This window comes from the organism of the source record quoted next (assembly GCF_019968955.1).
Source record: "MAG: Porospora cf. gigantea A chromosome Unknown PgA_NODE_10_length_87172_cov_338.289, whole genome shotgun sequence".
In the NCBI taxonomy this organism is placed as follows: domain Eukaryota; phylum Apicomplexa; class Conoidasida; order Eugregarinorida; family Porosporidae; genus Porospora; species Porospora cf. gigantea A.
This window is the reverse complement of record NW_027151279.1, coordinates 1-21,870: the sequence shown is the minus strand read 5'-3', so window position 1 is coordinate 21,870 and position 21,870 is coordinate 1. Positions and strand designations below refer to the sequence as shown.

General features: G+C 52.8%; 15 protein-coding genes across 18 annotated transcripts; 11 read left to right on the top strand and 4 right to left on the bottom strand.

Moving 5' to 3' along the window:
- Window positions 1-3: 3 nt before the first annotated feature.
- KVP18_000470 (uncharacterized protein) lies at window positions 4-780 on the top strand (the record flags this gene model as incomplete). 2 transcript variants are annotated; one of them, XM_067949343.1, is made up of 1 exon in its annotated part: window positions 4-780. In XM_067949343.1, the coding sequence occupies one exon, from the start codon at window positions 4-6 to the stop codon at window positions 778-780; it is 777 nt and encodes a 258-aa protein (XP_067813810.1). The 2 variants fall into 2 exon arrangements, with proteins under 2 accessions (XP_067813810.1, XP_067813811.1); XM_067949344.1 differs by having other exon boundaries at window positions 121-780.
- A 47-nt stretch (window positions 781-827) lies between these two features.
- Window positions 828-3,916, top strand: KVP18_000460 (uncharacterized protein; the record flags this gene model as incomplete). The annotated part of the gene is made up of 2 exons (XM_067949281.1): window positions 828-1,401; window positions 1,446-3,916. 2 exons carry the CDS (start codon window positions 828-830, stop codon window positions 3,914-3,916), a joined length of 3,045 nt encoding a protein of 1,014 aa, XP_067813795.1.
- Window positions 3,917-4,059: 143 nt separating this feature from the next.
- Window positions 4,060-5,184, top strand: KVP18_000508 (uncharacterized protein; the record flags this gene model as incomplete). The annotated part of the gene is made up of 1 exon (XM_067949632.1): window positions 4,060-5,184. One exon carries the CDS (start codon window positions 4,060-4,062, stop codon window positions 5,182-5,184), a length of 1,125 nt encoding a protein of 374 aa, XP_067813867.1.
- Window positions 5,185-5,208: 24 nt separating this feature from the next.
- KVP18_000483 (uncharacterized protein) lies at window positions 5,209-6,045 on the bottom strand (the record flags this gene model as incomplete). Its single annotated transcript, XM_067949458.1, has 1 exon — window positions 5,209-6,045. One exon carries the CDS (start codon window positions 6,043-6,045, stop codon window positions 5,209-5,211), a length of 837 nt encoding a protein of 278 aa, XP_067813831.1.
- A 69-nt stretch (window positions 6,046-6,114) lies between these two features.
- KVP18_000479 (uncharacterized protein) lies at window positions 6,115-6,966 on the top strand (the record flags this gene model as incomplete). 2 transcript variants are annotated; one of them, XM_067949435.1, is made up of 1 exon in its annotated part: window positions 6,115-6,966. In XM_067949435.1, one exon carries the CDS (start codon window positions 6,115-6,117, stop codon window positions 6,964-6,966), a length of 852 nt encoding a protein of 283 aa, XP_067813825.1. The 2 variants fall into 2 exon arrangements, with proteins under 2 accessions (XP_067813825.1, XP_067813826.1); XM_067949436.1 differs by having other exon boundaries at window positions 6,121-6,966.
- Window positions 6,967-6,985: 19 nt separating this feature from the next.
- KVP18_000505 (uncharacterized protein) lies at window positions 6,986-7,780 on the bottom strand (the record flags this gene model as incomplete). Its single annotated transcript, XM_067949616.1, has 1 exon — window positions 6,986-7,780. The coding sequence occupies one exon, from the start codon at window positions 7,778-7,780 to the stop codon at window positions 6,986-6,988; it is 795 nt and encodes a 264-aa protein (XP_067813864.1).
- Window positions 7,781-7,992: 212 nt separating this feature from the next.
- On the top strand, window positions 7,993-8,700 carry KVP18_000496 (uncharacterized protein; the record flags this gene model as incomplete). Of its 2 annotated transcripts, none has more annotated exons than XM_067949550.1 (1): window positions 7,993-8,700. In XM_067949550.1, the coding sequence occupies one exon, from the start codon at window positions 7,993-7,995 to the stop codon at window positions 8,698-8,700; it is 708 nt and encodes a 235-aa protein (XP_067813852.1). The 2 variants fall into 2 exon arrangements, with proteins under 2 accessions (XP_067813852.1, XP_067813853.1); XM_067949551.1 differs by having other exon boundaries at window positions 8,107-8,700.
- Window positions 8,701-8,803: 103 nt separating this feature from the next.
- On the top strand, window positions 8,804-9,526 carry KVP18_000475 (uncharacterized protein; the record flags this gene model as incomplete). The annotated part of the gene is made up of 1 exon (XM_067949406.1): window positions 8,804-9,526. One exon carries the CDS (start codon window positions 8,804-8,806, stop codon window positions 9,524-9,526), a length of 723 nt encoding a protein of 240 aa, XP_067813819.1.
- A 332-nt stretch (window positions 9,527-9,858) lies between these two features.
- On the top strand, window positions 9,859-11,967 carry KVP18_000486 (uncharacterized protein; the record flags this gene model as incomplete). The annotated part of the gene is made up of 1 exon (XM_067949479.1): window positions 9,859-11,967. One exon carries the CDS (start codon window positions 9,859-9,861, stop codon window positions 11,965-11,967), a length of 2,109 nt encoding a protein of 702 aa, XP_067813837.1.
- Window positions 11,968-12,096: 129 nt separating this feature from the next.
- Window positions 12,097-12,801, top strand: KVP18_000480 (uncharacterized protein; the record flags this gene model as incomplete). The annotated part of the gene is made up of 1 exon (XM_067949442.1): window positions 12,097-12,801. The coding sequence occupies one exon, from the start codon at window positions 12,097-12,099 to the stop codon at window positions 12,799-12,801; it is 705 nt and encodes a 234-aa protein (XP_067813827.1).
- A 151-nt stretch (window positions 12,802-12,952) lies between these two features.
- Window positions 12,953-13,918, bottom strand: KVP18_000506 (uncharacterized protein; the record flags this gene model as incomplete). Its single annotated transcript, XM_067949620.1, has 2 exons — window positions 12,953-13,631; window positions 13,662-13,918. The coding sequence occupies 2 exons, from the start codon at window positions 13,916-13,918 to the stop codon at window positions 12,953-12,955; spliced, it is 936 nt and encodes a 311-aa protein (XP_067813865.1).
- A 113-nt stretch (window positions 13,919-14,031) lies between these two features.
- Window positions 14,032-16,434, top strand: KVP18_000498 (uncharacterized protein; the record flags this gene model as incomplete). The annotated part of the gene is made up of 1 exon (XM_067949562.1): window positions 14,032-16,434. The coding sequence occupies one exon, from the start codon at window positions 14,032-14,034 to the stop codon at window positions 16,432-16,434; it is 2,403 nt and encodes an 800-aa protein (XP_067813855.1).
- A 286-nt stretch (window positions 16,435-16,720) lies between these two features.
- Window positions 16,721-18,739, top strand: KVP18_000491 (uncharacterized protein; the record flags this gene model as incomplete). Its single annotated transcript, XM_067949507.1, has 1 exon — window positions 16,721-18,739. One exon carries the CDS (start codon window positions 16,721-16,723, stop codon window positions 18,737-18,739), a length of 2,019 nt encoding a protein of 672 aa, XP_067813842.1.
- A 334-nt stretch (window positions 18,740-19,073) lies between these two features.
- KVP18_000504 (uncharacterized protein) lies at window positions 19,074-19,433 on the bottom strand (the record flags this gene model as incomplete). Its single annotated transcript, XM_067949611.1, has 1 exon — window positions 19,074-19,433. The coding sequence occupies one exon, from the start codon at window positions 19,431-19,433 to the stop codon at window positions 19,074-19,076; it is 360 nt and encodes a 119-aa protein (XP_067813863.1).
- A 241-nt stretch (window positions 19,434-19,674) lies between these two features.
- Window positions 19,675-20,081, top strand: KVP18_005184 (uncharacterized protein; the record flags this gene model as incomplete). Its single annotated transcript, XM_067949566.1, has 2 exons — window positions 19,675-19,682; window positions 19,711-20,081. Coding segments are annotated over 2 exons (379 nt in total), but the record flags the coding sequence as incomplete, so codon positions are not given.
- Between the last annotated feature and the right edge of the window lie 1,789 nt (window positions 20,082-21,870).

Here is a 21,870-nt window from a genome sequence, read left to right as displayed (position 1 = left end):
TTAATGCGCCAAGTTAATTTCGTCGTCCTCCTTCTTGGCTGCGTTGGACTGCTTGTAGGATCGCTCACTGACATAAAATGGCTTTGTGTCCATCTTCAACCAAAAGATGATGACGAATCGATGTCTCCCTTCCATTATCACGGAGATGCGACTTTCCGCGCAGACCCTCGCATGGCAGAGCCTCTGGCCGTCTGCAGTCTGAATGGCGTCGACGTGACCATCCCCGCCATCAATTTCGATAGCCATTTTGGGTACGAGGCGCTCCACAAGCAACCGTGGGTGGCGCGAGCCGAGGTCCTCTTCGGTCGGAGCCTGCAGGTTCGACAGCTGGCCTACGCAACTAGGTCTATCAAGCTCGCCTGTCACTCGGTGGCCTCAGTGTGTCTAGTAGGGCTGGTAATGATATGCGCCCTGGCCCATTTCACACCAGAGCCGCAATTTAGCCTGGATAGACCCTACGCCAACCTTATCGAAACTCAGTTCCGGTGGACTCACTGGCTGGGGAACACAATTCAAGTCATGGCAGCGCTAGGGTTGACTGTAGTAGTCTCGTTCTACGTGCGAGTTTATATGTATCTGAGGACCGTCTTCCAAGAGGTTTTTGCATACATGGGCGACGATCTGACGAAGCCACCAGTGCTGGGTCTTAGAGAAGGTTGCGGGCTGGTAATCGTATCCTTTGCCTTCATCTTCTTTGGGGGGCAGATGATCAAGTCTAACACCGCACCGACCGATTCCTTTGAGCTTCGGAGCATTCGTCGCGTAAGGGCTACGATGTAGTTGAAATGATACTCTAAGTGTTTGAAATATAAATATTGAAATCCTCGATGTCGCTGTGGTCCAAGGTCAGTCGGGCCGTCGACAACGCCTTCGGATTCAGTTCCGCAAGTCTTGTCGATCTCATTGTCGCGGAGGCGGAAACGGCCGCATCTGAAGCAGATCTAAGAAGATCGCTTGTGTCACTGGATTTGCCGCTGTCGCAGGTCACAGCTGTGGTAGACCAAATCTGGCCGCAGCTGCAGCAGACACCAGAACCACCGCCGAAAAGGCAAGCGGTAGCCACAGAATCCGCGCCTCCTCCAGTTCTGTCTCGGCCGGCACCGTTATTTGAGGACGACGAGGAGGCGACACGCGCTCTGCACTCCCGACTGATTCAGAAGGACAGAGCGAAAACTGGCCGGCTGGCAGGCGCCAAAGACAGTACATTGAATGATGCGGCTCTTCCCGCTCCATCAGGAGACGACGCCATGGACGCGTATATTGCGGCAAAGCTCGGGAGGGACAAGCGCCTGAAGCATAAGGAGGAGTACCTAGACCGCCTCAGAGTGGAAGCACGAAGAGAGTATCTGAAAAAGAGAGAGGTCGAGCAAATCCAGCTAGAAGAGCGCGTCTTGCAAGACAGTGGGTACAGGCGGTGCCTAACTAACTTTCTCACACCTTTGCAGAGGAAATGGCGCATCGGGAGATGGCAGTCACCCGTGAGGAGATCGACGAGCTGGAACAGGAGAAAGTTGAACTCGGGCTGGCCAAGTCTCTCGCCACCGAACGGGACACAAGGCGTGAGGTAGATGCTTACCGCCTACCCGACGCCTACGACGACGACACTGAGAAGAGACTAAATGTCCTTCAGGCAAAGTGGAAAGACGAGGTGTACAAACCTGAGAGCCAACTTTGGACTGAGACCCAGACAAACGCAGCCATTCATCACTTTGGCGCCTCATCAAGCCATATTAAGCCGCAGCTGTTGACCAGCATGGGCCTCATTGACTTCGTAGCTGGCGAGACCATCACAGTGCAGGATTCCGACGACGATTTGACGCATGAGGAAAGGGAGATGAAGAAGACTCAGTCCCGGCAAAAGAGCCGCGCCGCTCTGCAGGAGAACCGGCAGCTGTTGCCGGTCTACAAATTCAGAGAGGACCTGCTTGACGCCATAGACCGGTTTCCCGTGCTGATCGTGGTTGGCGAGACCGGCAGTGGCAAAACCACGCAGATTCCGCAGTACCTGTACGAAGAAGGCTGGCACGACAGAGGCATAATTGGATGCACGCAACCACGACGAGTGGCAGCCATGTCGGTGGCTACTCGTGTGTCCCAGGAGCAGGGCGTGAAGTGCGGTAAGGAGGTAGGCTACAATATTCGGTTTGAGGACTGCACCTCCGACTACACAAAGCTGAAGTATATGACAGATGGAATGCTCTTGCGTGAGTTTACGGCCGAGCCCGACCTGAGGTCTTACAGCGTTGTAATGGTAGACGAGGCCCACGAACGCACACTTCACACTGACGTGCTGTTTGGGCTGGTCAAAGATCTTACCCGTTACCGGAAAGATTTTAGATTGATCATATCCAGTGCTACACTGGAAGCTGAAAAGTTCTCAAACTACTTTGACGATGCCCCGATTTTCAAGATTCCTGGGCGTCGATTCCCAGTAGACATCTACTACACCAAGGCGCCCGAGGCCAACTACATCGACGCTACCATCGTGACAGTGCTGCAGATCCACATCAGCCAGCCTGTAGACAGTGGTGACATTCTAGCATTCATGCCTGGACAGCTGGAAATTGAAGAGTGTCAACAGGAGTTGATAGCGCGACTGCAGTCAGCTGGCGAGGACATTCCCGAACTGCAAATTCTCCCTTGCTACTCCAGTCTCCCATCTGACCAGCAGATTAAGATATTCGCCCCTACGCCTGCTGGCGCTCGAAAGTTGGTGCTGGCAACCAACATCGCCGAAACCTCCATCACCATCGATAACATCGTCTTCGTGGTGGACCCTGGCTTCGTGAAACAGAACACGTACAATCCCAAGACAGGAATGGAGTCGCTGGTCGTTGTCCCGTGTTCCAAGGCCGCCGTCAACCAACGGGCGGGTAGGGCCGGACGGGTCAAACCTGGCAAATGCTTTCGCCTGTTTACGAAGTTCAGCTACGAGAAGGAACTTGAGGACGCAAACGTACCTGAAATTCTCCGGACAAACCTCGGGTCCGTGGTGTTGACACTCAAGGTCCTCGGCATAGACGACCTCATGAACTTCGACTTTATGGACCCACCACCGCCGGAAACGCTGATGAAGTCGCTCGAGCTGCTGTACGCCCTGGGCGGGTTGAACCACAAAGGCGACCTGACCCAACTTGGCCGCCGAATGGCTGAGTTTCCTATCGACCCCATGCTCAGCAAGATGGTCATCAACAGCGAGACGTTCGGGGTGGTCGAGGAGTGTTTGACCATCTGCTCGATGCTCAGTGTGGGCAATGCTATCTTCTTCTCGTCGCATGAGAAGAAGATTCAGGCCGAAAATTGCCGAAGGAACTTTTTTCGCCCAGGAGGAGATCAGCTGATGTTGTTGAATGTCTACAACCAGTGGGCGGAGACGGATTTCTCACGGGGGTGGTGCTTCGAGAACTTCGTTCAAGACAAATCGATGAATCGTGCCCGAGATGTGCGAGATCAGCTGGTTGCCTTGCTGGAAAGGGTTGAGGTTCGCAGCAACTCAAACCCCAATGACACCGATTCTATCAAAAGAGCGATCACGTCCGGATTCTTTATGCATGCAGCTAGGCTTAACAAGAACGGTCACTACACCACTGTCAAACACCCGCATCAGGTCGAGATACACCCCACATCTTGTCTCTTTGGCGAGGCCGACGCACCGAACAAGACTAAAGCAGCTCAACATCTGGCTCAAATGCGGAAGAAACGAGCCGTGGTGAGACCTTCTATGGTCGTCTACGCGGAACTCGTTCTGACAACAAAAGAATACATGAGGAATGTTATTGAGGTGGATCCGAAGTGGCTCCTCGAGCTCGCACCTTATTTTTACAGTAACACGGAGCTGGACATTGGAAAGCTGGCACCGCCGAAGAAGCAGCCAACCACGGCTCAGTCAACCACGCCTCTGCTTACCACTTCATGAAGACAGGCGCAGAACCTCTCGGCTTATTAGGACATGCACCGCTTCAGGACGGCGGTTGTGAGCCGACATCCGCTGAACATTACAACGATATTGTCTACCCCACATAAATGCGAAAACCGATTTCCTAATTAAATACAATATCGATGCGGAACGATTACCAGTCGCTCTCAGGGTCCAAGCTAGATATCAACCACATACTTGCACCGCTAGGCGTTGGCCTGGTGGTGGGATTCGCGTTCACTAAGAGCGGGGCATACTTGCCAACCATCATCCATGGATGCGCTGTTTTGAAGAACCAGCTCCTGAGCAAAGTCCTACTAAGCGCGGCCGGCGCGTCGATGGCTTTCCAATCCCTGCTACAGTTGGCTGACAAGAGTAAATATACTTGGTCTCGAGTAGGCCATGGAAATGGCGTGATGTACTCTGCGCTAGGCGGTATCCTCCTAGGAGCGGGTATGTCGTTGGCGCAGTCTGATCCTTTGATCTGTTGGATTCAGGCAGGCGCTGGGATCCAAACTGCACTTTGGACTGGCGTTGGCGCGCTGCTCGCTGTGGTATGCTGGGGTTTCCTTTCCGATCATTTGTGCAAAGATCCTGTGCGGCTCGAGAAAAGCTATCTGGATGATGCGTTGAAGAACTGCGACTACTGGATGATGGCGCTGCCTCTGTCATTGGTCTTTCTTGGTGTCTGTGTGCTCTTGGAGACTCAAGTGGCCTCCTGGGAGGATGAAGCTCCAAGTGGATGGGTTACCAACTCGGACAACGCGTGGATCCCGGACCCTAGAGTGGCTTTCTGGTCGCCCTACATTGCTGGGATCGTCATCGGCCTGGCCCAGCTCCCTCTTAGGGCAATATTGGGAAAGCACGTAACTGGCTTCGCCTCATTCATATCTCCCGTTTCCATCGTCGTTCACAAAGGGGTTGGGGATGGCTGCAATCAGAAGGTTCCTCGTTGGTTTCAGGCCACCAGCGGCGCTCAAGGACTCTGGACCTTGATTTTTGCTCTCTCCTGCGGAGTGGGGGCAATAATCGCCAGTCAGAGCACAGGAACGTTCGCCAACGAATCCGGAGTGGGGCCCTTGTGGACCATCATTGGCGGAGTCTGCGGTATGGTTGGGTGTATGATGGCGGGAGGAGACATCCTGTCCATCTTCGTGTCTGGGATTTCCGACCTGCATATTGACAGCTTCGTTGCTGCGATATCCACTGTTGCTGGAGGTTATGGCTGCGGATTTTTTCTAGACGCCATCAACGTCAAAGTAGAGTAGACACGGCTGTTGATACATTTGCGACTACAAATCAGAATTAGTACTCCTTGTTTTCTCGGACGTGACGTCTGAATTTGACTGTTGACGTCTGAAGGGTGGGAGTTTGCTCAAACCGGTCTCCTCAGTCGTAATTCGCCATAGGATCGCTCCGCCTATCGAACCTGTAAGGTGACAAGCCCAGAGGAAAAGTAGGGCGTACGCTGTATCAGCGTGGGAAAAGATCCCTTTTGGCCTTGTTAGTAAGCTTGAGAACACCAGGGCTGGGTTCATGGATATCCCCATTGAGGCTGTCGCAGCTGCTGGCAGGATGAAGACACGAAATACCGTCACCGCAACGAAGTACACCACCCCGACGTAAACGGGAGCCAGCATTGGCACGCTGCCCGACATGTGGGTATATCTGAGGAACATGAGCACAACCCCGGCAGTCGCCAAAGACTCCAGAGCAAAGTGAATTAGGAACACTATGCTCTTGTCGTCGTCCATTCGATAGATCGCGATCAAACCCGCAAAAGGATCAGATATCTCGTCATATGGGAGGTACAGTCCCCGACCTATCGCACTTCCTGTCAGTGCGCCTGCGAACTGACATAGTGTGAATACCAGAAACGATATGATGTCGAAACTGGACGAGCCGGGAGCAAGAAGACTGCCCATCGTCACAGCGGGGTTGAATCCAGTTGCGTAGTCGCCTTTGAAACCAATCAGAGCGATGCTGTAGGCGAAAGAGAAGATGGCTGCAAGTAGAAGATCAGGCGCTCCGCTAACTGCTTGGGAAAGGCCGAAATACGCCACTGTAGCAATAAGCGCGGTGCCTCCGAACTCTATTACTAATCTCGTTAGAACCTCCGGCAGCCGCATTGGGGAATTAGATTTTTCAATTCTGTTTACGTGCACCGGCAAATTGAATTTCATTTTCCAGATACGCTGATGAAAATGATCGAGCGGTGCAAGTGTAAGCAGTTGCTGGGTGAGCTCCTTGGCGCAGCCACCGTGACCGTCATCGCTCTGTTCAACTTGTCGATGTTGTCAAGCAACTTCCAGTTGCTTGGTAGCAGTGGCGTCCTTGACACAAGGCTGAGCAGCAACATAGTAGCTGGCGCCCAGTACCTTGTTGCGTTCGTCGTTTTGAATCCAGCATCAGTAGGTCTGTTCAATCCGTTGGTTTCGCTGGGGTCGTGGGCTGTGATGCCAAACTGCTACAGCTTCAAGGAGTGCGGCTTCGACATGATAGCTCAGCTCATCGGTGCGTATTTGGGAGCCCTCTTCGCGCGAATCCTTCAAAATGAGTGGTGGACAGACCCCTTCACGTCAGTGTACGCCATGGAATCCTCCGCCAACGGTCGTTTCGCGTTCTTCAGTGTCAGTCTCGTTGGATCGTTCATTATTGTCCTCGTCAGCATTCGTGTTGGCAAGCACGCTGCAAAAGGACTAGGTCCGCTACTGATTCCCCTGGCATATCTCGTGGTCACCCTGTTGGGCAACCAGGCGATGTACTGCTCGTTCAACCCAGTTATTAACTTCGCGTTCACTCTTACGAGGAGTCATGTTCGCTACACCAACGCAACCACTGCTGGGTGTCTGTTCAATCAATGGTGTGGACAGCTCTTGGGGCTGATTTGTGCCATGGTTGCATGGAGAGTGACGACTTCGGGGAATGTCAGAATTGTGCCACCATTCCGAGCGGTGGACAGCGAGCGCAAAATCGTGTCTCCTATAACAAGTGTCGAGACGGCTACTATTTCTGATGTTGTTGCCCCAGATCAGAGTGGAGATGTGTAGATGAAAATTACTGCTATCTTCACAGTTTCTTCAGCTCCAACTCGAAGACCAGGTCAGAGTTTGGAGGGATGGGACCTTGTCTTTGTCCGCCATATCCCAGCTTTGCCGGAATGAGTATCCGTCTGGTCTCGCCAAGTGCCATGCCTTGAATACCCAGCTCGAATCCCTTAACACACTCCCCTTTCCCAAGTACCACGCTCATGTTCCCCTTGTCAAACCGCTTTCCGGTCTTAGCGAGGCTACCGCTATAACGAACGGCCACACAAGAGCCCTTCGTTGCTAGAGCACCAGGCTTCCCAGCCTTAAGTACCTCGAATTTGACGCCCTGGTTCACGCCCTTGAACCCCTTTTCGAGAACGCCATCCTGAGTCTTTGCAGTAGGAGTAGCAGCTGATGTCTTGACAGCAGGAGTAGCAGTAGACTTGGCAGCCTTTGCAGCAGACTTAGCGGCAGGTTTGGCAGCAGCCTTAGCAGCAGACTTCGCAGCAGGTTTGGCAGCAGGCTTAGACGCAGACTTCGCCGCAGGCTTAGACGCAGACTTGGCAGCAGGCTTAGACGCAGATTTGGCAGATTGCTTTGCGGCGGGCCCCTTCGGTGATTTTTTCTCGATAGTTTTTGTGACCTTGGGAGAGTTTTTGGCTGTTGAAGGCGCAGCGGTGGTCGTGATTCCTTTCTCCTTAAGCTGAGCTCCGAGGGAGGCCACATTCTTGCTCTCAGAAGCTCTCTGGCTCGCCTTCAGCTCCTGCTCTTTGACCCTTGCCAGGAAGTTCTCCCTGAACATTTGACATCTCGATCGTTTGGTGTCCTTACCCATCTAGATAAACCGCAAATTTAAATTGTGCGCCCAATGCATATGCTCTGCGAGCATAATCTTTGGGATCTCGTAGTGCATAAAGCGTCATCAAGTCCTTTGAGCGTTTAACATCCCTTGTAGTGTTTGGTAAAACGGATTTCAGAAAATTATGTTGTTGACGAAGACACCCTTGTAGTGTTTGGTAAAACGGATTTCAGAAAATCATGTTGTTGATGAAGACCAAACCTTGCATCCATTTTCCGGAGCAGGAGATCTTCTGCCGACTGATGGTAGCCCGTCTCATGTCTGCTGGCTACACCAAATCTGCGATAAATAAAAAATCTAATATGTCCTTCGAGCTTCCCGACCTGCCCTACCCTCAGAACGCCCTGGAGCCTCACATCTCCGGGCGTACCTTGAGCTTCCACCACGGCAAACACCACAGGGCCTACGTCACCAAGCTAAACGCGATGACTGATAATAACAAGGACAAGAAGACGGTCGACGACCACGTCATGACTGCCACTGGGACGTTGTTCAACCAGGCCGCTCAAGTATGGAACCACACCTTCTATTGGCACAGCCTTAAGCCCAACTCGGAGTCGAAACCCAACCTGCCATCTGGGAGGGTGGGGGAGATGATCGCCAAGGACTTCGGGTCCTTTGAGGAGTTTAAGAAGCAGTTCTCCGCTTCGGCGGCTGGTGAGTTCGGCTCGGGATGGGCTTGGCTAGTGTTCAAGGATGGCAAGCTTGCCATTACAACCACTCATGATGCCGGGAATCCTCTTAGAGAAGGTACTGGCACCCCAATCCTTGCCTGTGACGTCTGGGAACATGCCTACTATCTCGATTATCAGAACGATCGTCCGGCATACCTCTCTGCATGGTGGAGTTTGGTAAACTGGACCTTCGCAAACGAGAACCTGACGAAATGCAAATGAGTTCCTGGTGGTAATCTTATGAACTCAACGAGTGGCCGCACCGTAGAAGCACAGTCATCAGACCCCATTATCTTAGTCACGTACCCAAACCTCCATTTTCAGCATGCAACCTTGCTTAGAGCATCCAATGCATCGGTTCGACCAGGATCTTCCTGTGGCCAGGAGCCAGGCGCCCATGGAGCAACAACGGTGGAGCCCGTATCAAGACAACGGAGGCACCGCCACTGGCGCAGTTGGGGAAGACTTTGCCGTTATCGTAGCGGATACCCGCCTCTCCACTGGCTATCGAATCCTCACCAGGAAATGCTCGAAACTAGCTCAGCTTACTGACACAGTATACATTGCCTCCTCGGGTATGCAAGCAGATATCAAGGCCCTTCAGGATCAGTTGAAAGTACAGGTTCGACTGTATGAATTCGAGAATCGACAAGCACCTGGTATCCACGCGATCGCGCAGCTGTTGAGCGTCATCCTCTACGGCAGGCGCTTCTTCCCCTACTACACTTTCAATATCATAGCGGGTCTCGACCGTGACGGAAAGGGCAAGCTGTATTCTTACGACGCAGTGGGGAGCTTCGAAGAGCACGCCTACGCAGCCGTTGGCAGCGGCAGCGCCTTGCTGACATCCGTACTAGACAATCGGTTGGGTGGACACACACAGCTCGTCACTCCTCCGAAGCTTTCGAAGTTGGAAGTTATAGACCTGCTAAAAGATGGCGTTTCGGGAGTGACGGAACGGGATATCTTCACGGGCGACAATGCCGAGATTGTTGTCATCGACAGCACGGGTGTGAGTGTGAGTGAAATGCCATTGAGGCAAGACTAACGTTTAGCGACCGGCATGCACTTAGCCTGAGGTCTTTCACACAGGTGATAAACCAAACAGCTGCAGCTTAATCCAAATAATCCAACGTATCTATTGTATCTTCCTATGCCTCTCAGGTCATTCATACAAGTAATGACTCCAAACCTTCATTGGAACGGCCTAGAATTCGACGATCTCTTCTCAGATCCCCTAGTTCTTCTGGAGGACCTCGTCGACCCCCTGCTAATGATAACAAAGGGTCTTCGATCTCACTTGGCGGAGGTTATCGTCAACCTCCCTCCCAGATAAGCTTTGTGGGCTGCACGATATTCGAAAAGAAAAACATTCTTATAATGCTTTGTCTTTCGGTTTTTTTTTGTACGGTGTCGTTGGCCTCAAGAGGCTGCGCAAACGAGGCATTCCTCGGCAAGGCTAAGGACTGCCCTGCTAGGGAGCCTATGATCCGACGTAACGTTAAAGGCTTTATGAGCTTTCTGGGAACCCCTTCCAAAGCAACGCCGCTAGCGTGGTGTTCTCCTGACGTGATGGTGATCGCCGTCCCCGTCCAGCAGTCTCGTGGTTCTGTTGGACCTAATGCTGAGAAGCTGCGAGGCGGTTGGCGGGAGGAGGGTTGCGACACGTACCGTGTTGGGAAGTTCTTTCCTGATCGCGGATCCTTCTTAGACGCCTACGTTGGGAGGTGGGCCTTCCGAGAGGGAGGGTGTGGCGGTTACAAAGTTAATGTCGGAGACACCACCATTTATCGCATAACATTCCAGCCTCCTGGCTCCTCCAACAACGCCGATGTCACGTGCACCTGCAAAGATGCTACGTGCTCGGCAGGAGCTAAGTGGGCCTATCGCACAGCCAGCCATGCGTTCTCGGTGGGCAGCGAAAATGCCCCCGATGCCTACCGTGGTCTAGCCTCTGGGAGTCTCCTAAATGTGGTAGGAGACGTGGGAGCCGATGGCGAGATCGGCCTCGTTGAGGTGACTGATGGCTACGTTTTCACAAGCGAACTCATAATGGACAACGTGTACATTTGGCCGCGGTCCTGTAGCGCTGTAAACGGCTTGGAAAGCTTCCCTCTGATCATCGACGGTTGTCCCGTGTCGAGAAAGCTAGGATTCGAAGTACTGACTCTTGTGGCTGGCCAGAACGATCAACCTGCGAGGATTGTGTTTCGATTTATGGCCTTCCACTTTAAGTCTGACGAGCCGCTGAAGGTGACGTGTGTGATGTTGTCGCAGGCTAAGCGGCCGACCTTGGGAGCCTTCTGCAATCGCCGAGTGCGCGTTGATAAACACGAAGCACTTCGCCGACGACTGGCAATCAACGAGCAGTTCATGTCGTACGTGAATAGGTATCAGGAACAAGCAATGAGTGCCCTGCACGACGAAAATGAGAAGGCTGAAGGGAAAGAGAAAGCGGAGAAAGAGGAGGAAGGGAAAGAGAAAGAGGAGGAAGGTAAAGAGAAAGAGAAAGAGGAGGAAGAGGAGGCGGTCTCCTTCAGTTCGGTCTTCGGAGAGTCGTTCTACGAGGAGCCTGAGTTCACAGGCAAGGGGACATTGACGATCATGGACAAGGTCGTTGGGGTGGGGGTCAACACCGAGAATGATCTGGTGGAGGTGAACTACGCTAAGGGACCTTTCAGCTTCCTCCAGTCCCTTGGCTTAAAAGAGGGGTTTAGCAAGACTAACTTCGGGTGGAAAGACGTCTACACGAGTGTGTTGGCGGTTGAGGAGGAGGAAGAGCTGGCTGTTGGGGTCATCAAGGGAAAGTATGGCGTCAATGTGGATTACTCAAACCTCCAGAAGGCAACAATGGTGGATGTCATCGCTGGCAAAGTCGAAGTGGGCACTCTGGTCAACGTGTTGGATCAGGATTATGGACAGCGAGTCAAAGTCGGAGACTTCGACATACTCATCCGACACGACTTCGATGAGTTCATGGATCAGGATCCGGATGAAGTAGCAACGGAAGTCTTCCTGGGGTTTAAGTCTGTCGGGGTGAGTGTGATGACCGATCTGGTCGACACGGAGTACGGCGTGGTTGTCAGCGTCAAAGGTCAGACTGTCTCGTGGATTCAGGATTTTGACGAGCACGTGAGGCGAATCCAAACCAACGTCGGCAACGGATGGCAGGCAGTCCTGGCTCAGGACCTTCCGGATGAGTACAGCGACAAAACTTTCAACCAGTTCGGTGTTGGGAAACTGGACAAGCTCTACATCGCCGTGGGAGCCGGAGTCGCTACAAACAAGGTTCCTCTGGCCACTGTCGATGTCCAGACCCGTGACACTAAAGTGGGAGTGGCCCTTAGGGAAGAGGACGAGCAGAACCTGCTCACTCTCTCGCTAGGAATCGGAGACGTGTCGTATGAGTGGGAGGGCGTCGTTTATCCGGTGGAGGTCACGATCCCGATTCTATTCCAATCTCTCCAAGACATTTTAGAAAAACCGTAGAACGTTTTGTGCTTTGTTTAATCGGAACGGTTCAAGTGTAGAATGTTTCGTGTGCTTTAGGACCCACTTGGATAAGAAGTCCTTTGTGGATTGCCAACCCAATGTCTGGAGGAAAACACGATTTGAGAGATGTCAGTTCTGCACCTCTCCAAACAGATCAGGAACCTTGCTCATCTGCCCATTCTGGGGTTGGTGTACTTGTCGCTGCTCCTACGCAACATGCTGGCGCTTAAGTCAACTGGACCCCAGGTGAAGGGTGACTTGATTCCCGTCGTCGCTGCGGCTCAACTGGCTAGGTCGCAGAATCTCAGGAATCAGCTGAATCTGCTCTCTCCTTTAAGCTTCGAAGTGCATAAAGCCTACCTGCTCTCAAGATCCAGCCCAGAAACGGCGGAGGACTGGAAATCGCTACCCATATCTCTCAACAATCCACCACCCACCAAGAGCCTCATGGACACGATCAGCTCCTCCAATCAAGATCCGAACATGGTCGCCAATATGATGAAGGGTCAGATGACCTTCCTCTTCGTGAACGTGGGCTTGGGATACCTGGTTTCCTTCCTATACACCGGGTTCATCCTGGCCAAGGTACCGTTCTCGCTGCCACTGGCGTTTAGAGGTATGCTGCAGCGCGGCATTGACGTCGCTGATCTGGACGTTTCTTACGTCTCCTCGTCTTCCTGGTACTTTATCCTCCTGTTTGGGCTGCCTGGGGCTGTGACGCTTGTCGAGTACTATTTGATTGGAGACCTTGCAATGCCTTCCAGGTCCCCTATGGGCGACATGAGTGAGTTTGGCTCGTTTTTTTTAGGCAGCGCCCTCTATGCCCTTTAATCTTGGGAGCATGAAGGATCACTCTAAAGACTTCGCCGCCGAGAGAGAAGCCCTAGAGAAAGCGGTGAGTTCACTGGTTGATCATTACGACAGAAGTATAAAGGCAGCGATTTCCTTAGAGCGGAGATTGACTTGCTGGCCCAGTTGGGGCCTACTCCTGCTTCTTGAGCCTTTCCTCTATGTATCTCGTGCGTTTGTGGCTGACCACAATAGTGAAGGCGACAGTCGACACCGTCCCTATTATCAAACAGAGACCACAGCATAGGAATGCGACGCACACCATTCGCCCGTCATCAGTCACCCAATCATAGCCACTCAGACGGAGCACCTTCGTGCCCGTTGAGGGCCATCTGTCTTGAATCGTAACCTCCACAGGCAAGTGGACATCATCCCAGATGAACCCGTAGAGAAACTGGTTGGTGTGGTAGCGCTTGCTGAACCACATTCGGACTCTGAAGTTCTCCATCCTACCAGGAAAAAGGGCCTCGGGAACCCAGAAGTGCGTTTTCTTGGAGACAGGCGGGTTTCGCAGCATAAGAGCGGTGGTGTGGTCCGCGTAATAGTTGTCGTGGATCTCCACAGACCCAATAGTCAGCGTGTCATTAAACAGAGCCATTGAGTACAGGCCACAAGGGTAGAGAGTCTTTGCTGGGTCGTCCCATGCCTCCTTGGCGTTGAGACAGTCATTGCTGCCAGGGGACTTATGTTTTAGCAGCTGCGTTGTGGAGAAGCCCTCCCGAGATACAGCTTGGCCCAGATCGAATTCCACGATCAGAGGGCCTTTTAAGTTGGACACACAGTCGTTTGCCGTAAGAGTCAGTTTCTGTTCGCTGGGTGTCAGAAAATTCCTGGAACCCTACACAAAGCAGTCACTCCAGAGACTCTTGCCAGAGAACACGTTCGTGTTGTTTCTACACGGTGAATCTGAAATCAACGACGGGTACTCCAGTGCGCACATTGGATGATCCAGGTGTCCCATTCCAAACAAAATCCCGATCACCGCAGTACCCAATCCCAGCAACAGGCCGAACGCGCTGAGGATGTACTTACATACACGCCGTGACCATCCCAGCGCCAGAATCTCCTCGTCACCGCATTGGAATCGGGGTTCCCGCATAAGTAGAGATTGAGTCAAGATGAATAAGCCCGCGGTTAGTCACTCTGCAAAGACCGCATTCCAATGTGCACTCTTGGTCGTCGGTGTGTGCGGGCGGCTAACAGGTGAATCCCATGCAAGCGCAAGCCTTAAGAGTCACTGAGCCGCCGATACCTAGTCAGTTGGTTACAGTCACGAAGCTGGTGGCGTACACGACATTGAGCTACAAAGCCGTGGGGCACTCAATCGGAAGCAAAACGTTTGATGTGCCCCTCCCGGTTGTGCATATCATTGGCCCCTCCCACCAAATCCTGTCGTCGTTGCCGTTGGCAGTGGTGACTCGTCAGCTCGGTCCTCTGGACATTGGTTCGCCGACGGGATTGCCTGTGGGTTCATTACGACCGCTGACTTCCGTAGAGATTGGGAGGTTAGGCCTGCCATCGGAGGTGGTGGAGCAGATGAAAGTCACCGTGACTGTCGACGTGGCCGACAAGAGTGGTGGAGCATCCGGAAAGGGCGCACTAGGGTCCACGGGTCTCGGAGGCCTGGAGACCTTCGGTGGCGCGGCCTACGACTCTATGGGTCAAGATCTTAGTGTGGCTGGCGCGTTTGGTGACCTTGGAGGACTCAGTGGAGGACTCGGTGGAGGACTCGGTGGAGGACTCGGTGGAGGACTCGGTGGAGGACCAGGTGGAGGACCAGGTGGAGGCCTCGGTGGACTCACAGACGCCGACTTGAGCAAACTGGGCGATCTATCATTCTACGGAGCTTTGAAGAACGCGAACGAAGTCAACACAGCCATACTTGATCCCAGCGGCGCCGGAATATCCAACGTGACTGATCCGGGACTTCGGAAACTCATGATGGAGATGGACGAGGTCCAAAACCTTGCGTCTCTGATGGTCAAGACGGCGGATGACAGTGGTGTTGTGGGCCAACTGTCAGCTGGGGAGGGTGTGGGGGGAGTCATGAATCTCCTCGCACAGAAACAACGGCAGCAAGAGGCCGGGTTTACTGAAAAGCTCAGAGCTACCCATGGAAAAGCCTTCGGAGTCTCATTTGCAGTCCTCCACGAGACCGCCGATGGCTGGCCTATAACGAAGGAGTATCAGGCCATGCTGGAACAAGAACAAGGTCGGATCGAACCCGAAAAAAAATCCGCAGCCGTGCCTGAAACGAAGGCAAAAGTGGCAGGGAAACCCAGCTCCAAGCCCAAGGCCAAACCCAAGTCCAAACCGGGAAAAGGTGCACCCAAGAAAGGAGGAGTCAAGGGGCTGATGTCTCGAAAGAAGGCGACCCCCAAGGCCGCATCCAAAATACGAAAACTTCACTGGGACATAGTGGACACCGAAGAGGGAACTGTATGGAAGGATGCCGAACCGTCGGCCGTGGATATCGGTGACGTCGCCGAGACCTTCGCTAAAGCCGAACGCAAGGAGGCGCCAAAGACCGAAGTCAAGAAGCCTACCGTTATACAACTAATCAAGGATCCTAAGAGGGCACAGAGCATGAATATTGGGGTCGCTCGCTTCGCGAAGAACCCATTACAGGACCTTCGTAAAGCCATCGTCGGCCTCGACCCCGATGTTCTGGATGAACAGGCCACTGACACCTTGATTCGGATCGCTCCTGAGCCGGCGGAATTTGAGATGGTAAAGGACTTCCTTGATGGAGGGGGACAAGTAGAGGAACTCGACAAGCCCGAGCAGTTTGTGGCGGCCATGAAGGGTATTCCGCTCTTCGCAGAACGTCTAGAAGCTCATATGTTCGCCCTGCAGTTTCAGGAGAACCTCACTCCGCTTAGGAAGCAGCTGGACCTCCTGGAGTCGACCATCGACACTCTTCGAGGCAGCGACGCATTGCTGGACATCTTTGCAGTGATTCTTGATATCGGCAACAAGATGAACCAGTCAGCCGTCAAAGGGTTTAGATTGAGTACTCTGTCCAAACTCGGCGATGTCAAGACGAGCACCAAGCCGCTTCGGACCATCACTCACTACATTACTGACCTTCTCTGGAACCAGAATAGAAACGCCCTGGAACTCGTAGATGAATTAAAAGACTCCGCGGGAGTCGTCCGCATGGATAAAAGTGCCCAGGAGGCCGGAGTGGCCGCCTTGAAGGCGGGCGTCGCCAAAACCAGGCGTACCGTGGAGCTGGGTGAAAAGATCGACGCCAAAGATCCTTTGGTGGTAATTATGGGTGACTTCGTAGGGGAGATAGTGCCTTTGGTACAACTGCTGGATGAGGATTGCGGGCGGATCTACCAATATTTGCTGGAGACTGCCATTTATTTTGGCGAGAAGGAAAGCAACGCGAAGAAGATGACAGCTAAGGAAGTTTTTCAGCCGGTTGTGAAGTTTGTCAACGAGGTTGGGGCTGTCTTAAAGGATTTGAAGGCACAAGAACTGAAGGCTGAGAAGAGACGGGGACTGGAGGCCAAGAGGGCAGCAGCAAAGGCCACCAAGGCAGGGCCGGCGAAGAAAGCTAGGAGGCCAGATAACCTCCCGGACATAGGTCAAATGCAGTTGGACTGAGCAAACGAAGATGCAAACTGCGGAAATCGATCCATCGAGGAAATTTGTTTGAGTTATCCTCTGGGTGTCTAATTCAAATGAGCAGTGAATGTAGAGTTCGACTTTAGTGGCGTCATACGCTGACGCCACCACATCTGAGCGGCACAAGGGGAACCGTCAATAAACGGGGGAACTGTCACGATGTAGTGACACGTGTTTACCCTTCAGTGAATGCTGGGACCCTTTGTGGGGCCGACCCCACAAGACAAATTGGAATTCGTTTCAAATATCAATTCGATTTTTCTTGATGCGTTCGATCGTGTGCCTTATGGTGGCGGGCTCAGTGGCCGCGAAGCCAAATTCTCGCCTTCCCAACAAGTCTGCCCAATGGCCTATGGTGGCTTCGATTGTAGGAGAGAAGCATGGGAAGTTTCTTAAAAAAGCTGCCAAGGAGGCGGATATGTATCTCGTAGGTGCACCCTTCACAATCGATGGCTACGCTCCTGTGGCTGACGGCCCTGTCCAGCGCGCTCTGGAAGACCTGAACCTTGACGTGACTGACGATAGCCATTCCACCACCAAAGAGAACAAGGCTCTGCTGGCAACGGGGGTCCAACTCAACGTCACCGACAATAGTTTGAAAATGCCCTCATCCTACGACAAGATGGCAATGCGAGAGTGGGAAAGTTACACCCTTGAGGTGGACGCCAGTGGCTTGATTACTATAACGGCAGAATCCGAGTATGGCGCTCGACACGCTCTCGTCACCTTAAGGAATCTGCTGGAGTCGCGCCTTGGAAAAGACCCCTTCACCTCCGCGACCGACGACGATGCTGGGCTGTATCTCCCTTATGGAAAGTTCCAAATCGAAGACATGCCTCGACTCCCCCATCGGGGTCTCATGATTGACACCTCCAGGACGTTCCTGCCTGTAGACACTCTAAAGGAGATTTTGCAGACTATGGGTCGCACTAAGATGAATGTGATGCATTGGCATGCCACCGACGACCAGTCCTTTCCTCTCTGTATGGGAACGTCATGCGCTCAAATTCACGGGCCCGACTGCACGCCTGAGAAGAAAGTCTGCGCAGGAGCGTTCAATTCTCAGTCTGTGTACTGGGAATCCGACATCATTACGGTTCTGAAGGAGGCAAGAGCCAACGGTGTGCAGGTGATTATGGAGGTGGACTCTCCCAGTCACGCAAGGTCATGGGGCGCCCATAACATCCAAAAGTACATAGGGACAAGCGACTTCAGGAGGGGGGGCGATCCCGATGACACAAAATTCCAGGATGATCTTGTTGCCTGTTTCGGGTACGACTACCAAGGTAACACGTACTGCGCAGAGCCAATCTGTGGTCCCCTTAACCTGAGTAGGAATTACGAGAAGGTTAAGCAGCTGGCCCGCGACATCTTCACTGATTACAACAAGATCGTCACTGATAATAGTTTGGATAGTCACGTTTTCCACATCGGCATGGATGAGTTCTTCCCTGGGTGCTTTGGTGAGGAGAAGAGCGGGCAGTTGGTTAAGAACTGGATCAAGGACACCGCTTCTATCGTCGACGGCATGGGAATGAGAGGCATGGCCTGGGATGACACCTTCAAGCACTACCCTGGCGAGCACCCTGTCGGGACAATCCCTCAGATTTGGGTCTGGGACGCAGAGAAGACGCCGGATGTCATTAAGACACACGACTACTTCGTCTGGTCCCGCTATGAGTATATGTATCTCGACTGTGGTCGAGCGAACCCCGCCATTGCTGGCTGGACCTCTTGGTGCCGCCCGTGGAAGTCGTGGTTCGACCTTTACAAGCAGAACCCTGATCTAATGGCTGTGGACGGCGTTGACCCCAAAGAGGTGGAGGCTAAGGCAATCGGAGGCGAAGCCTGTATGTGGGCGGAGCAGGTAACGGCGGACAACGTTGGGACGTTGCTTTGGCCGCGAGCCGCAGCTTGGGGAGGTGCTGCATGGGAACCGCGAACTGAGGCGATAGTGGAACCTGAGGACTCTTCCATGGTAATCCATCCAATGTATAATGAGGGTGTCGGCTTCGACTACGCCGACGTTTTTAACTCGATGCACTTCGAAGCCGAAACTCAGCTACACAACTGGGTATACAAGGTTGGTCGTACCGGAGTAGCCTTCACTCCGGAACAATCAGGCTACTGCCAGAGGAACACCGAGGAGGGTGACTTCATGTGTCGTCTTTACGCTCAGGATACTTACAAGGTCGTCGAGTCTGATCCCAACGACGGTAACAGCGCTCCCCTAAGCTTCGATCTTGGGGTGTTGGTTGCAATGCTGGCCGGTGTTTTATTGTAGAGGCCTGGCCGGTGTTTTATTGTAGAGGCCTTGAAGAGGCCTTGATGTAGATAATCATTTGTATATGTATTACAAGAGTGACGCTAATAATTCTAAGCAAATAAAATAGAGTTCTTGGTGTAGATAATAGTTAAATCCCAGTTAAATCCCAGTTAAATCCCCCTAAATGCTATAAAAAACTAAACATAAATGCTATAAAAAACCATTAATTCTACGAAAGAATGTGGTCGAAGACACCACAACTCATGCTGATGCTCATGCTGATGCAACCAACAGGCGGTCTCAGCAAGCTACCTGAGTACGCTGAGAATCGTTACATGGCAGACAGCGCATATTACATGGGTTGGGAGTTAACGTCCGGTTTCTCTTCGGAGCTTTTTCCGTGGTGGGACTCCTTGGAGCTTCGAGAGTCCTTGGACTCGCGGCTGCTCCCTTTAGATTTGTGAGTGCTGTCCTTAGAACTGGACTCTTGGGACTTGTGACGGGACTCCTTAGACTTGTGACTGGACTCTTCGGACCCGCCAGACTTCTTGGAGTGAGGGTCCTTCTTGGAGTGAGGGTCCTTCTTGGAGTGAGGGTCCTTCTTGGAGTGAGGGTGCGCCGCCGGCTCTCCGTTCTTCAGCATACTGTTGGATCCATCGTGCTTCACACCTTCCACTGCTAGAAGCAAGCATACCCACAGCAGATGCCTCATGAAAATTGGAAGTATTTACTACAGGTGTAATGACCGTAGTGCATCCGTCAACGGGAGCTGCTGATTTTGCGCCCTCAGGCGCGATCCCTTTCCGTAAACGCATACCAGATCCATCGCCTTCTGTAATGTACCTGGTGTACCGACGCGCGACAGAATCAGCTTGCGTAACGGGTGGGTGTTCTCACCCCAATAACAGTATCCCCTCGTCAGCGTATGCACCGGAAAATTCTTGGAATAGTGCATGGTCGTGTGAGTACACCCTCTCCTTTTCACCCAGGCCAAACGACTTCGTAGACCATGATGGCTCTTACTCCTCGGACGAGAGCAGGACACCACTGACGCCGACGTCGCAAAGTGACCTCGACGGCCACTACGATGTCTCTAGGAGAGTAATTTTGCCAACCATGGAAGCTCCTATGCATCAGCGAAGGATGTATCCTCAGAGCTCCTCATCTGAGGAGTCGGTGGTTTCGTGTTCCATGCAGCCTCAGTCCGACACTACGATGAAGACTTCCCGACTAGATGACCTCGAGAATATGTGGGTGCGTAAGTTCGGCCGTATTGAGGCGCTCTTGTCCACTGTTATTTCCGAGCTTCACAGTCCCGAAAGAGCCAAGGAGCGTATGACGGAGGCTGCTGTCCAAGAAAGTGAGTCCACCATCGATAGCCGGCTTTCGAACTGCGTTCGCCTTCCAGGCTCCAATCAGGTGCAGCGGACGACGAACTCGACTGTAGACTGCGCCGGAGCTCACAACAAGCTTCCAAGTGGACAATCGCAAGTTTCCGTCCATTTAGTGAACCCGTTTCCGTCTCAAGCTTTTCCGACGGACTCTAGGCAAGTACGCTCGTCGCCGCTAGTCCTTACGGGCTCCACGTGGACTCCGAGAACTGGGGCCCTTACCCGGGTGCAAGCGGCCAGGACAGACTCGCCGCAAGCCTCTCTAAGCCCTGCCGGGACAAGCCAACCACAAAGGATCGTTGGGTGCTCGCCAAGTTCAACACGGTTAATGCGGCCTCAGGAACGGTACACACCAGTGCCGAGAAACGAGTTGCGTGCTGTCACATCGGATGTGTACTCTCCCAAGAGACATCAGGAGGTGCATGAGGCCTACTCTCCAACGATAGTTTCTCCCGTGAGGCATCAGGAAGCCTATTCTCCCGTGAGACACCAGGAAGCTCCTGCTCCCGTGTGGCATCAGGAAGCCTGTTCTCCCGTGATGCATCAGGAAGCCTATTCTCCTGTGAGACACCTGGAAGCTCCCGCTCCCGTGAGGCATCAGGAGGCCTATTCTCCTGTGAGACACCTGGAAGCCTATTCTCCTGTGAGACACCAGGAAGCTCCTGCTCCCGTGAGACACCAGGAAGCCTGTTCTCCCGTGAGGCATCAGGAAGCCTGTTCTCCCGTGAGGCATCAGGAAGCCTATTCTCCTGTGAGACACCAGGAAGCTCCTGCTCCCGTGTGGCATCAGGAAGCCTGTTCTCCCGTGATGCATCAGGAAGCCTATTCTCCCGTGAGACACCAGGATGCCTATTCTCCTGTGAGACACCAGGATGCCTATTCTCCTGCGAGACACCATCAGGATGCCTATTCTCCCGTTAATTTTGCCACGTTCCCATCAGGTACCCGAGCTCCCTCCAAGGAGCGCGTGCCATCCAAAGAACGCGCCGTGCTCACGCCTCCCCTACGGAAGACCGCCGACGTTGCGCCCTCCCCTTGCAAGTCACCCTGCAGGCCGTATTGCCTTGATCGTCGGCCGCGCTTCTCCAGCGACGGACCTCAATTGTTTCCGTTACCTCGCTCACCACTGATGGGCCCTGGGCCCTCCCCGTTGTTGCAGCCTTTATCCGGAAAAACGCCAGCCAGGAGCAGATCAAAGGTTCCCGAGGCAGGGCAGGCAACCATTGTCTACAATGACGGTACTGTGAGGCATTTTTTATATCCGAACGCAGATGAGTGTGGTCGATCTCAAGGACCTCGATTCTCTGTTGAAGAAGAGAAAGTCGCGCAAACGGTGATTTTCCTCCGCGTATCCGACATGTGCTTCTCAAGTGTCAGCATAGTTTTATCAGTGGTTCTAACTACGTGTCAGCGTATTAGTTTTATCAGTGGTTCTCAAGTGTCAGGGTAGTTTTATCAGTCGTTCTAACTTAAGTTAGCGTTTCACCAATTAAATGAACCGAATTCCTCCAAGTCTCCTCATCCTTGCTGATCCTTGCTGATCCCATATGAAACATCAAACCGAAGTCCTCCTCACCATATTTGATCATCGAAACTCTGCATGTAAGCGAAAGATCAGTCATCATCAAGCCATCTCCGTAGGCCAAATTTTATCATAATCAAAACCCTGCTGAGCGAAAGATCAGTCACGCGATTCTCACCACAGGTGTCTGCTTAGGTCTGTAGATATCATCATCAAGCCATCTCGTAGGTCAGATG